At 24.2% G+C, this 14788-nt stretch overlaps 4 protein-coding genes across 4 annotated transcripts; 3 read left to right on the top strand and 1 right to left on the bottom strand.

The window, feature by feature from the left end:
* Positions 1 to 129: 129 nt before the first annotated feature.
* PCHAS_1404600 (CorA-like Mg2+ transporter protein, putative) lies at positions 130 to 1792 on the top strand (the record flags this gene model as incomplete). Its single annotated transcript, XM_016799538.1, has 2 exons — positions 130 to 1468; positions 1656 to 1792. The coding sequence occupies 2 exons, from the start codon at positions 130 to 132 to the stop codon at positions 1790 to 1792; spliced, it is 1476 nt and encodes a 491-aa protein (XP_016654816.1).
* A 1615-nt stretch (positions 1793 to 3407) lies between these two features.
* On the top strand, positions 3408 to 6216 carry PCHAS_1404500 (DNA ligase I, putative; the record flags this gene model as incomplete). Its single annotated transcript, XM_734754.2, has 2 exons — positions 3408 to 3598; positions 3732 to 6216. The coding sequence occupies 2 exons, from the start codon at positions 3408 to 3410 to the stop codon at positions 6214 to 6216; spliced, it is 2676 nt and encodes an 891-aa protein (XP_739847.2).
* A 1632-nt stretch (positions 6217 to 7848) lies between these two features.
* PCHAS_1404400 (condensin complex subunit 2, putative) lies at positions 7849 to 11032 on the top strand (the record flags this gene model as incomplete). The annotated part of the gene is made up of 4 exons (XM_016799537.1): positions 7849 to 10395; positions 10492 to 10548; positions 10662 to 10749; positions 10926 to 11032. The coding sequence occupies 4 exons, from the start codon at positions 7849 to 7851 to the stop codon at positions 11030 to 11032; spliced, it is 2799 nt and encodes a 932-aa protein (XP_016654815.1).
* Positions 11033 to 11487: 455 nt separating this feature from the next.
* On the bottom strand, positions 11488 to 12730 carry PCHAS_1404300 (conserved protein, unknown function; the record flags this gene model as incomplete). Its single annotated transcript, XM_016799536.1, has 5 exons — positions 11488 to 11579; positions 11704 to 11846; positions 12130 to 12317; positions 12402 to 12497; positions 12638 to 12730. The coding sequence occupies 5 exons, from the start codon at positions 12728 to 12730 to the stop codon at positions 11488 to 11490; spliced, it is 612 nt and encodes a 203-aa protein (XP_016654814.1).
* Between the last annotated feature and the right edge of the window lie 2058 nt (positions 12731 to 14788).

Raw genomic sequence — 14788 nt, 5'->3', positions numbered from 1 at the left:
TTATTTTAGCATGCATATATATTGATATTATAACATTACTTTATGTTAGCCTATGATTTTTTGTGTAATATTTTTCATTCGTGATTATAATTTTTTCTCTTAATCCCTTTGATAATTTTTGAAAATAAAATGTCTTTGGGGTCGTCGAAATTAAAAAGTGATGATGAAGGATCGAAAAAACAATATGATTATGGTGAATCATATTATAACAACCCAGATGAGTTATTAAGTAGTAAAGACATGGAAGAGGATACGGATAATTATAATATAAAGAATACATTAATAAATCGTTGTAAAAAAGGGAAAGAAAATTCAGAAGTGTTATCAAAAAAGGGAAATTCTGGAATGAACACAACATTTATGAATAAGGATATAATTACATTAAATGATGAAAATAACGAATTAAAAATGAGATTAAAAAGTTCTTTATGCCATCATAATATAAATTCTGATAAAATTGACACAACAACCCCACATAATAATAATTTTAATGCTAGCAACATTGATAATAATAATATTAGGAGAGAGTCCAACTTAAAACTAGAAGGAATATTAAATGAAAATGATTATTTAATTCAACTAAATAAATTAAGAAGACATGTAATAGTTGAGATATTTGGAGGTAAATGTTTTATAAGGGAATATTTATCTACAGAATTTTTAAAAAGAGTTAAGCAGTGTTGTAATTTAAATTATGTAAAAAATAAAAGTGGATTAATAAATTATCGTGATTGTAAACAATTATTAGCAGAGAATAATAATATCGCAAGTATCGAGGCTCGGCTAAATGCTATATTAGTATCTCTGCCACCATTAATTTGTGTTATTTTACATTCTAGTGTTTTTTTAGTAATTAAAGAAGATTTAATAAGAGATGATTTAATTAAAAGTTTATGCAATATATCGAAAAAATATACTAATATATACAATATGAATGGAAATATAATAACAAGAAAACCTTTTGAGTTTTGCGCATTAGAATGTGTTTTTTCTAGTGCAATAGAACATTTAAATGCGGAAATGCAATTATTAAATAACGAATTTTCTAATATTAAACTTTCATTAAAAATAGCAAAATATCAAGATATTTTATCAAACTTACATAATTTAAAAGAGCCAACAAGTATATTAATAAATAAAGTAAATTCATTTATTAAAGCTTTTCGTGAAATTTCGGAGAATAATGTTGATTTAAAAAGAATGGAATTAACCAAATGCTATTTTAATCCAAACATAAATGATGATGATAATAAAGAAGCAACAAATCAAGATCTGCAAATGTTGCTGGAATATTTTGATCAAGAGTTGCATCAATCATATAACCAAATAAAGAATTTACAAGATGGAATGATTAATTTAGAAGCAAAAATTGTCTCTGATTTATCACTTACTCGAAATAATTTAATCAGAATGGATATAATTATAAGTTTAATAAATTCAGGGTTTGGTATAGGAACCTTAATAACAGGTAATATGCTGATTAATGCAATACATTTATGTCTTATTGTATAATACCAAAAGAAAGAGAAAAAATAAGCGAGGCATTTTTCCATGCCAACACAAAAGACATAATTATATGTATATGTTTTTGTGGCTGCATGAATAATAGTGAAATATTATAATTTGTGAATATGTATATATTTTTCCCTTTTCAGGAGTTTTTGGTATGAACTTAAAAATAAATTTAGAAACAAACGAGGTTGCCTTCCTTTATGTTACGGGATTAGTTTTCATTTTATGTTTAATAACTGTGATCATGTCTTTTTATTTTTTCAAATGTATTCGAATTTGAATGAATTATATAATACAATAACCATGAAAGAATGAATATGGAGACATATATAAAGATTCAAGTACTTTTCTACACGCGTTAAGGTACGAGGGGAATAGGTGTGTGAACAACGAAAGGTATTATTAAATACATTTCCATATTTGGGTGTAGATAATTATCAATAAATTAAAGCATATTACTTGTGAAACCATTAAAAATGTAAATTCCTGATTATATTATTATAATGTGTAAGATGGAGGATACCCTTGATAGCAGTGTAATAGAAGAATAAAATGATATCACTACTACCTTAATTTTTTCAGTTAATATTTTTGTTTTTTTTCTTGTGAATTAAATAAATGTTCGTTTTTATAAAGCTTCTGTTTCATAAAATTCAAGATGTTAAATTTCTTTTCTTTACTCTCTTTTTTTTATTTTATATTTTTTATTTATGTATTAAATCCTCTTATTAAGGCACCTTTTACATACTTTTTACTTTTATTGTTTGTGACTATAAAAAATTTTTAATGCCAAGGAGCAAATAATTTTATTATATATTTTATTTTTTTAATGTGTGTTTTTCATTTTCTATTAATTTTGCATTTTTATTTACAATTGATATTTTATTATCCTTATTTTATTATTGTGTCGTCTTTCTCACTTCGCCATTTTTTATATATTTTTTAATCCTATGTAATTTTTACACATTTCAGCATCTGTGAAAGTGAGATGTGTATAGTAAAAAAAATATATGCGAAGATCCTATTTGAACTCTTTAATTATTTAATAATTTACACATAATTTTTAAAATATAAATTAACAATTTATTCATATATGTTTTTTTTTTCGAATCTTTTAATTATTTATTATAAAATGTAGAAATTCATTAATTTTAAGCAAAATAATATGATTTAAATAAGCCTAAGGAATAAATGTATATAATATAATGTAAATGCTTCTTATGTATATTTATTATTTATACACATTGAGAAGTATTTATTTTTTAATACATATATATATCAATAAATAAAAATAAAAATAAGCGTATATATATTGTATATATTTATACTTATTTAAAATTGGCTTATTTTTAATTATTATATGAATTATGGAAAAGCCACTTAAGCAAGTAACCTTAGAGTGAGTTAAACAAAAATATTTATGATTACATAAATAGTGAATGTTATTGTATACAATATAAGAAATATTAATGATATTTAATACATATTATTTTTTGTGTAACGATTTTTATTGCAAAAGCATATTATTTGGGTGCTGATTGAATATGCAGGAAATGTAGTCATCTGTATATTTAAATGCGTAATTTATGTTATTGATTGAAATATTTGTTGGTGTAGTATTGTGCCAAATTATGGAAAAAATGAATATATATAATATTGGCATAAGCATTTTGAATAGTTATAAAAAAATATGATGCATAAGAGTAATGGGCATACATGTAACAATACCGAATACGCATGAATAATATATGCCATTTTAATATGCAATAGTTTACTTTTTTTGTATTTTGTTAATGCCGATGTTCGTCATTGTAACATTGACTAGCGGTTAATATTAATTATTTGTCTTGTTTATTTGTAATACTATTATTATTTTTTTTTTGTTATGATGTAATATGAAATTATTATTGCTGGTACTTTTAACAAAAATGTATTTTTGTAAAATAAAAAGATACATGAGAACTGAATATAATTATGTAACACCATTTATGAAAAGCAAATTATTTCATAATTATAAAAATAAGTTTAATGTGATAATTGTAAAGAATATTAGAAATAACGTGCCAAATAGAAATGATAAATATTTGTATGCATATTTTAAGCTATAAAAAGAAATTAATATATATAAATGTCTATACATGAATATATCTATGCATTTTCGATGTTATAATGTAAATTTTCACAAACCCATGTTTATTTTATTATTTTTTTTTATGCAGAAAATGTTTATCATTTCCTAAAAAAATGGAAGGAGACGAGCAATGTGATACCAAAGTAGAAGAGACTCATGTTAAAAGTGAAGAAAAGGAAGTATCAAAAAGGAAGAATACAAACGATGATGGTACAAAAACAAAGAAACCAAAAGGAAAGAATGAAAATGAAATAAAAAAGGGTTCATTATTTAACTGTAAAGTTTATGAGGATGAAAAAATAAGTGATTTAGCATCACCAAAATTTAATCCTGCCAATTTTGATATAAGTAATTTATGCTTACCTGAAAAGGATAAAGCAAAACACAAGTTTAAAGATTCCTTATTATTTACATTTCTTACAAATACATTTAATCAAATTGAAGAATTAAAAGGTAGTGGTGCAGGAAGCAAGAAAAATGTAGCTATTATTTTATCAAACGTTTTTCGTGTTTTAATATATTATAGCCCTAATGATTTAATTCCGGCAGTATATATAACTTTAAATAAAGTGGCACCAGATTACCAAAATGTCGAAGCAGGGGTTGGTGAGGCATTAATATTAAAAACAATGTCAGAAGCATATAGTAGAACTGAAGCTAGTATAAAAAAAGATTTGCAGCAAATTGAGGATTTAGGAATAATAGCGGAAAGTTGTTCATGTAAAATGAGAACTATATTTCCTTTACCTAGGTTAACTATTCAATCCGTTTTTAATGAATTAAAAAGTATACCAAATATTAGTGGCTCTAATTCTCAACAGAAAAAAAGAGAAGTAATAAAAAAGCTATTAGTTAGTGCAAAAACTTCAGAGGCAAAATATATAGTGCGATTTTTACAGCAACGTTTAAGAATTGGTGTAAATAGTGCTACTGTTTTGCAAGCTTTGGCATACGCTTTTGTATTAACGCGCCCTGAACTTCCAGAAAATATCATAAAGGAGGGAAAATTAATGAATGAAAAATTGCTAAATGAGTCAGTAGCGGTTAAGGGTGATAATGCCACAGAAATAAAAAATGAAAATAATATAAAATCGGAAAAGAAAAATGATGCGGATAACAAAACAAGTGCGTTGGACACTGACCAATTTAATGATTTAGTAAAATCAATAAAGATGCGTAATGAAAGAATGAGTAAACCCAACTTGTTTTATAACATAGGAAAAGAAGGAGATACTCGCTTATTGCCTATATTTAAAGAATTAAAAAATGCATATTGTGATGTAAATAATGATTCAGATATTTTTGAATGTATGGAAAAATCTGTAAAAAGTGCTTTATGTGAATTACCAAATATTGAAATGATTATACAAAACTTATTAAATGGTGATGATATGAATGTGTTAATGAAAAAATGTACTGTTAAAACCGGAGTTCCAGTGCAGCCTATGTTAGCTAAGCCAACAAAAGGAATACAAGAAGTTTTAGATAGATTTAATAATGTTACATTTACATGTGAATATAAATATGACGGTGAAAGAGCCCAAATTCATTATATTGATAAAGATAATATAAAGATTTTTAGTAGAAATTTAGAAACAATGACAGAGAAATACCCTGATGTTATTCAAATTGTAAAAGATCAAATAATGCCTGGTGTTACTGAATCTATTATTGATAGTGAAGTTGTAGCATATGATATTGAGAATAAAAAAATATTACCGTTTCAAATATTAACAACACGAAAAAGAAAGGATGTAGATATAGAAAACATAAAAGTGAAAATATGCTTGTTTCCATTTGATTTAATATGTTGCAATGGGGTACCTGTAATAAAAGAACCATTAGAAATTAGAAGGAAGTTATTATATTCTTTATTAAAATGTAAAGAAGGAGTGCTAGAATATGCAACACATTCAGAAATGAATAATATTGAAGATATAGATATGTTTTTACAAGATGCTATTGAAAATAGTTGTGAAGGTTTAATGGTTAAAACTTTACTCGACAATGCTTCTTATGAGCCATCAAGACGATCATTAAACTGGTTAAAGGTGAAAAAAGATTACATAGAAGGATTATCAGACTCAGTTGATTTAGTGCCTATAGCTGGATATTATGGAAAAGGAAAAAGAAGTGGGGTTTATGGTGCTTTTGTTTTAGCTGCATATAATTCTGAAACAGAAAACTTCCAGACAGTATGTAAAGCAGGTACCGGTTTTAGTGATGAAATTTTGAATGCATTACATGAATCTTTAAGTGATAAAATTATACCTAATAAAAAATCATATTATGAAGTATCAGATAAACTAAACCCTGATGTATGGTTTGATGCTCATTATGTATGGGAAATTAAAGCAGCAGATTTATCTTTATCGCCTGTCCATACTGCAGCTATCGGAGTATATTCAGATGATAAAGGAATTGGGTTAAGATTCCCAAGGTTTCTTAGATTGAGGGATGATAAAAATCCAGAACAAGCAACCACAACTCAGCAGATTGTCGAATTTTACGAAGCTCAATTTGCTTCGAACAAAAATAAAAATAATTATAATGACGATAGTGGAAGTGAATAATTTTATAATTCTGGGATGAAGGTGATATATATGTATGCGTATTTTTTATGCACTTGCATATATGCATGATGATATATATTAGCATAATCGCATGCACACCTAAACAGAATAATTTCTTTTATTCGAAAATAAAATCATATATATATGTGTACATTAGTATTCAAATGTAACATAATTTTTTTTAATATAGTTTCAAATTTATACCGATGATATCGTCTGCATAGACAATGTTTATTTTTATTTAATGGCTCTTTTTGCAACTTTAAAAAATATTTCTTATAAAAAAATGAATTCTACATTTTTGCATTTTATTTGTTTTTTTTGTTTTAAAATACCCATAAAATTATATGTATATACTGAAACAATTATGTACAACTATATCCACTTTAAATGAACTTTTTTATGAATAAAGAAATCACTCATTCCAAATTGGTGTTAGGTTACGATAAATGAATGTAAGAAATGTGATACATATATATATGGAATATATAAGGATTTATATTCTATTGAATTTCGGGTAATAGTATTATCAATTTATGAGGCAAACATTTTCATAAGACACAATATGCAAAAGTGTGATAATATACGGGGGTGATGTAGAAATGGATCATAATATATGTTAATCATTTAAATATTAATTTTATTTTTAGTTTTTTCCACTTGTAACTATAAAGTGGGGCATGGGTTTAGTTGTATTTTATAAATTGTTAAAATAGACCATTAAATTTAAAATGTGTATGAAGTTTGGATCCACTTAAACTGCTTATATAATAATATTCGTATTGAAAATCAAGGAATGGTAGAATAATTTTCTACTATGTTTTTTCATGGTATTTTTATATATATAAGAGTGCGCAATTTGCACTGATAATATATAATGAAATGAATAAAAATAAAGTATAATAAAATAAACAAAGATAATAACAAATAAAACAAAATGGAAATTACATATTTTATTTTTATGAACATTTTGTGTAAAGAATTAAAAATTTGGGGATATGCATAAAAAATATAATGTACAAATTAAAAAAAAAAATACATATTTAATGGTAATAATTATTGTATATATTTTTTATTATTATTGTCATATTTATTTTTTTTTCTTAATATTTTCGCTCTTGCGCTTTATAAAAGGGATGATTGTGTAAAGCATTTGTAATAAATCGGGATATTAAATATGCACAAAGTGTAAAAAATTATATTATTCCATTATACACTTTTATTGAGATTTTTATTTATTTTTTCATTAATTTGTTTAATTTATTTTTATAATATCAGTAAAATCAATATGCACAAGAATTTATAGTATTTTCATCAGTATATCCATAAAAGGTATACACATTTTTTTTAATTTCAAATATTCCCTTTAATTTTTTATTTCAAAAAAAGTATTGAGTATACATCAGAGCCTATGAGCAATTGAAGTTTCGTCTGAAATACCGAGGTGTAAAGGACGTATGTGGAAATTTGTGTTATTATAATTGTTCCTGATTAAAAGGGAATATATAATAAATGCATATATTATATATATATGTGTGTGTGTGTGAATATATTGTCTAGAGCCAACTAAAAATATTAATTTTGAAAGGGGGCACAAAACAAATGACAAAGTAAAATAAAAACGAATCGAAAATGAAAAAGCTCGGAGTTAGTAACAAAGCAAATGCTAATTTTACACAGATAAAAGGGCCGGACCCTATTTTTAAAAATCCAATAGAATTCAATAAGAATTTAAGGAGGTTAAGTTTTTTAAATAATAAAGATGAAGATATAAATAAATCTGAAAAAAATAAAGTTAAAGAAATAAATGATGTTTTTAAAAATTGTATGGCAGCATTATCCCATAATAAGATATGTACTAGAAATGCTTTTGACATACGAATTATAGACCATTTAGAAGACTTAGTAAATTTAAATGATGAAGAAATAAATGAAGAATTAAATGATGAGCTGTTAGAAACAGGGGATTTTAATTTGTCTTTTACAAGGGCATCTAAAGCTATTGAAGGAGCAACAAAGGTTTATGGTTATAGGGTCGAGGCAATTTATGATCAGACATATAATTTTATATCAAATATGAATATAGCAAAAAAAAGTGACACAAATGATGATGTTATTGATGAGAAAAAAAGTGTAAATGAAATTACAAATAAAAAAATGAAAAAAAGAAAATTAGAATTTTTCCAAGAGTCTTCAACATTAGCTAAACCATCAGATATAACTATAGAATCAGTATCTGTATCCAACATATCAGTTGATACATTTTTTTTAAAATTAAATATTACATATGACCACTCATCAGGTATTAGTTATTTGCTACCTAATTTAACTTTAAACAATGATTTATCCATACAATTTGATGGTGACATAGACACGTGTGAATACAAGAAGAAAATGAAATTTGAGGAAAAATTGGGAAGACAAAATATAGAAAGAAGGAATGAAAAAAATATGGGATCAAACAATGAACTGAATGATATGCTTCAAAAAAGTGAATCGCCTTTCAAAGTAGGTGAGTATGTAACTTTCAATGATAATGATAAGATAATGACAAGAGAATATAAAAGTAAACTATATACAAATTCTGATATGCTTCGAGAATTGTTTTGTGGGAATGAAATTGAAGAGTTTAACAATTTAAATATATGCCCAGAGTTAGATTATTTTAAAGAAGAAATAAAAAACCTTAAATTGAAAAGAAGTGATTCTAAAATATTAGATGATGAAGATGCTGATAATTATAATGAAAATGATGATACAGGATTGGACAAATTCTCTAAAAAAAAAAACGAACTAAATTCAGATGAAAATATATCCATGGATAATTTATTAGGTGACATGGATGGTAATAATAATGACGATGTTAACCATGAAAATATGAATGATAATGGAAATTTTGGAGATAATAATAAGATATTAGAAAGTTCTTTTAATAATAATTTAAATTTTGATGATTGTAACATTGATGATTTAAACATAGAAAATGTAATGCAAGAATCGATGGCTTTTGATAATATGAATTTAAATGATTCATTAAATAATAATTTGAACTTATCTCAAAATATGTTATCACTACACCATAATAGTAATATATTAGGTGGTGGTATTCCATTGCCTGATCTTATGAAAAGTGAAAATAAGGATTTTAGTCTTATAAATTCTTTTACTGGCAATTTTAATTTTTCTAGCCAAAATATGCTATTTAAAAATCAAGATAAAGGCTCACCATCAAGACCTAAAAATATGTTATCAATTATTCCAGATGATGACACATTATGGAATCGTCAAGCTATATCTTTTGAAAGTAGATTAAATGCAATTGATGTTAACAGCAAATTTAACTATCATTATTATAATCCTAGTAAATTAATGATTAATGGAAATTTTGCAAACTTAATGAGTATGGCAAAGGCTGCTTTTAAAAATAAGCAAGGGGCACTTCATGCACTTGCTAATAAAAAATTAAAAACATCTTTTGATATAACTGATATTAATTTCGAAAATTTATATATTGAAGTAAATGATGTAGAATTGTCTGCTTATGATTTATGGAATAAAGAAAAGAAAAAATATATTTCTAATTCGCTTTTTGCTATTGATCAAACATCATATATATTTGAAACGAAAGATAATTGTATTAATTGTGTAAATACAGTCATAGATAGAATAATGAAATTTTCGAGACCCCCATTTATAGAATCTCAAAACTTTAACACTGATATTAAAACAAATGTAATACTAAACGAAATTAATAACGATTATATAGGAAATGATTTGGACCAAATTAATAATTTCGATCGTAGACAATCTGAAAATATGTTTATGGATAATATGGATGACGGGCAAGATTATCAAATGAATGAAGGATTGAACGATTCTATAGATAAATTTTATAACATGAACTTTGAGGATATTTGGCAAAATGAAAATAAAAACGATATATCAAAATTTGGAAGTAAAAATGATAACACTTCTATCTTTCAACTACATCAAAGCATAGGTCATGCGAACTCATTAGGCAGTGTAATGGCTCCTGATAATTTGCCAAAATTCGTTGATGTTTCAAAAATAAAGAAAATACTTTTCAACATTGTCAAGCCTGACGAAAATGAGGAAAACGCTGAAACTGAGAAAAACGAGGAAAATGAGGAAAGCAAGAAAAATAGCGATTCTAGCAAGGTAAATTTTAAAAGAAAATTTCTATATTTATTTTTTTCGTATATGCTTTTTTGTATGAAAAATATATTATATATTTTTGGTTTTCACTTCTTATAGCAAATTGTTCCTTATGAAGGAGAAAAAACGACCACCTTCAAAAACATCGTCAATAAGGTAATTATATTTATTGTTTGTTAGTGTGTCATTTTAATGTATATGTAATGGATTTGATTCGTTAAAATAAGAACACATTTATATGTAACTGTTTATGCGTTGTTTGGTTTTAGACAAAAACAAAATTAACTGAATCCGAAGTAAACGGGACATCCATTCATATGCTTTTTGTGTGTCTACTATATACATGCAACGACCAAGGTAATGATTTATGAATAAATAACAATGTATGGATATGCGTATATAGTGAATATTTTCGTTTGCTCGTATTTTGACACCTTTTTACATGACATACTAATATTTAAGTATGTAAATTTTGTTAGCCTTGCATGGGAATTATATATATGCATATTATATACTTTTTTTTAATTTGATAGAGTTGCTTCTTGAAAAAATAGAAAACGAAGAAGATTTTTACGTTCATTATGGGTTGCCTGTAGAATTTCATATTAAACAAGATGACACTCGGATGCTTAAGAATTGAGATTGTTATATTTCTAAAAAATATGTGCATATAAACATTTTTGTCCACAAGTATTTAAGTTTATATATGTCAATGATTTAAAACCCCATTTAGTTATTATAAAACGGTTATTAGTTTTTTTCAATATAAATTTGTTTGTTGTAGTTAAAGAATTTTGCATGAGACTAGCAAAAGATATAGCTGAAAATGTTTTGCTTGCTTTAATGATTTTTTTGTTTAATTGAAAAGAAATATATACATGGTTTTAAAACATTTTAAAAATATTTTTTAAGTTTAATAACAATTAAAAATCATATTGTAATTTGAACTATGAATATAATAATAAAAAGTAATGAAATAAAAATATAAATCAAAATATTAAACGAATTTATATATGTATAAAATAAATAATTTAATGTGTTTAAATTTTTATTTTGTAAATGCATTAATTTTAGTAATTATTGACGGAAAAAAAATTACAAATCATATTCAAAAAAGTTAAAGATTTTTCTATTGGATTTTGCATTGTCTTTATCCATATCCGATCCCTTAAAAAATGAGTTAAACACTGAAAAGCCAAGGAGAAAATATTACAACATAAATAATTTATGTTGAAATTATATAGAAAAATGAATTAAGACAGTCTTTGTCGAATATAACATGCACACATATATGTAGTGTGTATTAAATACTTTTTCGTTCCATCAAGGTCATTCCTTCTAAATATGTTTGATCAACTTTGTCACTATGTTTGATTAAGTGTGTTCTTCTTCTTATCTCAGCAAATAACAATAGCTCTTTTAATTTCTCAACTGGCCACTCATTTTCAGGCAACCTAATATAACAAATATAATATAGGGGATGATAAAAATATATTTTTTAAAGGAGAATCTGTAATATTTAAATTTATAAAAATATTTTCCAGATTTCCTTCATTGAATAATAGTTATTGTATAGCAGAATGGCACATGAAGCATAAATAATAATATCGAATTTCACTTAAACTTTTATATACAGGAAAAAATATTGGAAATAACTATATTTGATATATGCATTGTATGACTATTTGCGTGACATTATATTTAGTCCATTTGTTTATTGATTTTATGTATACTAACATTTCACATAATTCATTCCCTAGCTCGAAATAAAGATGTGTTAAACTTCCTACACACGCTGCAGTGGCATCAGATAAAAGTGCTCCAGCCATCTCATAGTATTCTGGAAATTTTATTTTTACTAAGCTGTTTTTATGCAACCTCTTTGCATAGAAATATTCGATAAGTATTTCGTCTGTTTCGTTTAGCTTTCAAAAAGAATAGACATGTATTATGCATGAGTGAATTTTATTATAAAGTTTAAAAATAAGGAAAAGTCAAAAAAAAATTACTTCATCTTTTCGATATCCATTTGTATACTCTTCCATAGCTCTGGGGTTCAAGAAGGACATACCAGGCAAGATGCAACAAGGGGTACAAGGAACTTTCTAAAGAGATAAGTTAAAAAGGCAGAAAGTTTATACTACCAAAATTATGCATTATCATGTATTTTCAAACACACATATAAATAAATACACTAATTTAATAATGAACATCTATGGAAAGTTATATAAATTATATTTTTAACCACAAAATCTAGATGATGAAAAGGTGTATCGTCTATGTATATCAAATCTTTTAATTCTTCTAATTTATCGTTTAAAATAATTTCATTTTCCATTTTAGAAAGAGAAACCAAATAAAATGAAACTATTCATATATATGATATATGCTTTATAATAATATGATTAGTAAAGTATTTAGATAAAAAATTTATGTCTTAAATATATTTTTTTTCTTTTGTGAATTTAATTATAATATAATTTTTAATACGTTTTCCATTTTTAATACTTAATTTCCGTATTTTTCATATTTCACATGATTTTACTTTTTCTCAATATTTATATAGAGATTATTTTTTAATATCCTTTATTATTATTATAATTACTTTTAATAGTATATTTTTCAAATTATTAAATCATTTTTACACACATCTAATATTTTATATAACACTGTCTACATTTCTAAAAACGTATTATGTAGCTATTGAAAATAAGACCTAACAATGTATATATATTTTTTTTTGAATAATTGTTCTTTTAAAAAATTCGAATAGTCATAAATTCTATATATTTTTAACGTGTTTCGATTTTATATTTTCTTTCCTATGTATATATTTTACTTTGCTTTTTTATACCCCCACTTTTGTAAGTATATATAAAGAAATATAGTAAAATTCAAATGCGTTTAAAAAAGTTCGAACAAATTATTTCAAATTCAGCAAAAAAAGCGATAGAAAAAATGATTGTAATGGAAAAGGGTGGGCATCCTCCACCGTACCATATTTGGTCTTTATCTATTTAATTATATTGTGGTATATATTCTTATTATAGTATTTTTTTTATGGGCAATGATTATATTCTATACAAAGAGTCAAATCATATTGATAAAAATCGCCACATCCCAAAACACATGAGTGTAAAAAAGTAACTGGATATATTGATGTGTTCGTTTTTTCTCATCATCAGTTTGCTAGAAACAAAAATAATAATAGCATAAGTACATTTATATGAGATATCTAATATTTAATGTGTAGAAATATTATTTTTAATTATATTTTTTTGTGTATTTTTCATATATAATACAAGAATTATATTTTTTTAGCATTTTCATATTATTTTTCAATCTTAATTATTAGTTTTCTATTTGTATTTCATCCTTCCTTAATTTTACAATTATTTAAGAGTTTTTTTTTTGATTTTAATGATACACTTTCAAAATAAAATTTTATCCTATTATAACTATAATAGAAAAAATAATGAATTATAATTGAAATAAATTATCTTTAAGAATTTTTTAATTTTATAAGCATATATTAATGTGGTGTGCTTTTAATATAAATTTAAAAATATCGTGTTACACATTAATGAAAGCACAGCTTACCCTAATAAAAAAATATATATGCATACACATTTAAATATATGAATGTATAATATATAGATACACATGCCCTTAAATGAATATATTAATAATATTCTTTATTAATTTAATGTTTATTCTCTTAAAATTTATATTAGAGTATTGTTTTTTAGCTATACGCTAATGAAAATATATAGTAAAAAAGGCTCTATCAGTTAAATTTTTTTTGATGATTTGTTATTTATATAAATTAAATTTCAGTTTTCCAAACATTCTTTAATTCATTGTTTGATGGATGATTGACAAAATTACATAAATAATTATATAATAAATATTTTAAAAAAATAATTTTATGTATAGGTTATTTAATCTTAGCACAAAGAAATATATAAAGTATTAAGTATATATGCATATATATAATATTTATACTATTTAAAAATCATAATATTTTTCATAATTATTTATATTATAATGTGTAAAAAGCCGATTTAATATGATCATGTATGCATATACAAGTGAATTATATGTATATGTGTGAATAATATATTGGTTGCATCATGAGTACACAAAAAGTTTATGCATGATGTGCTTATATTATAATGTCTATATAAAATGCATATACTCGTTTCCTTTGATAAAACGCGTATATATACATATACAAACGTTGTTTATATTTTCCTCGATTTCTAGAATTTTAATAAATATGTGTAAAAGACAATAAAATATGTATTAATATCATTAATATTTATTTAGTATTTTATTCTTTATTTTTTCATTTAAAGTTAGTCTTTTTAATTTTGATTTATCTCCTTACTAATCC

This window comes from Plasmodium chabaudi, assembly GCF_900002335.3.
Source record: "Plasmodium chabaudi chabaudi strain AS genome assembly, chromosome: 14".
Classification (NCBI taxonomy): domain Eukaryota; phylum Apicomplexa; class Aconoidasida; order Haemosporida; family Plasmodiidae; genus Plasmodium; species Plasmodium chabaudi.
Note: the sequence above shows the minus strand (reverse complement) of the source record. Positions and strands in the feature narration are given on the sequence as shown.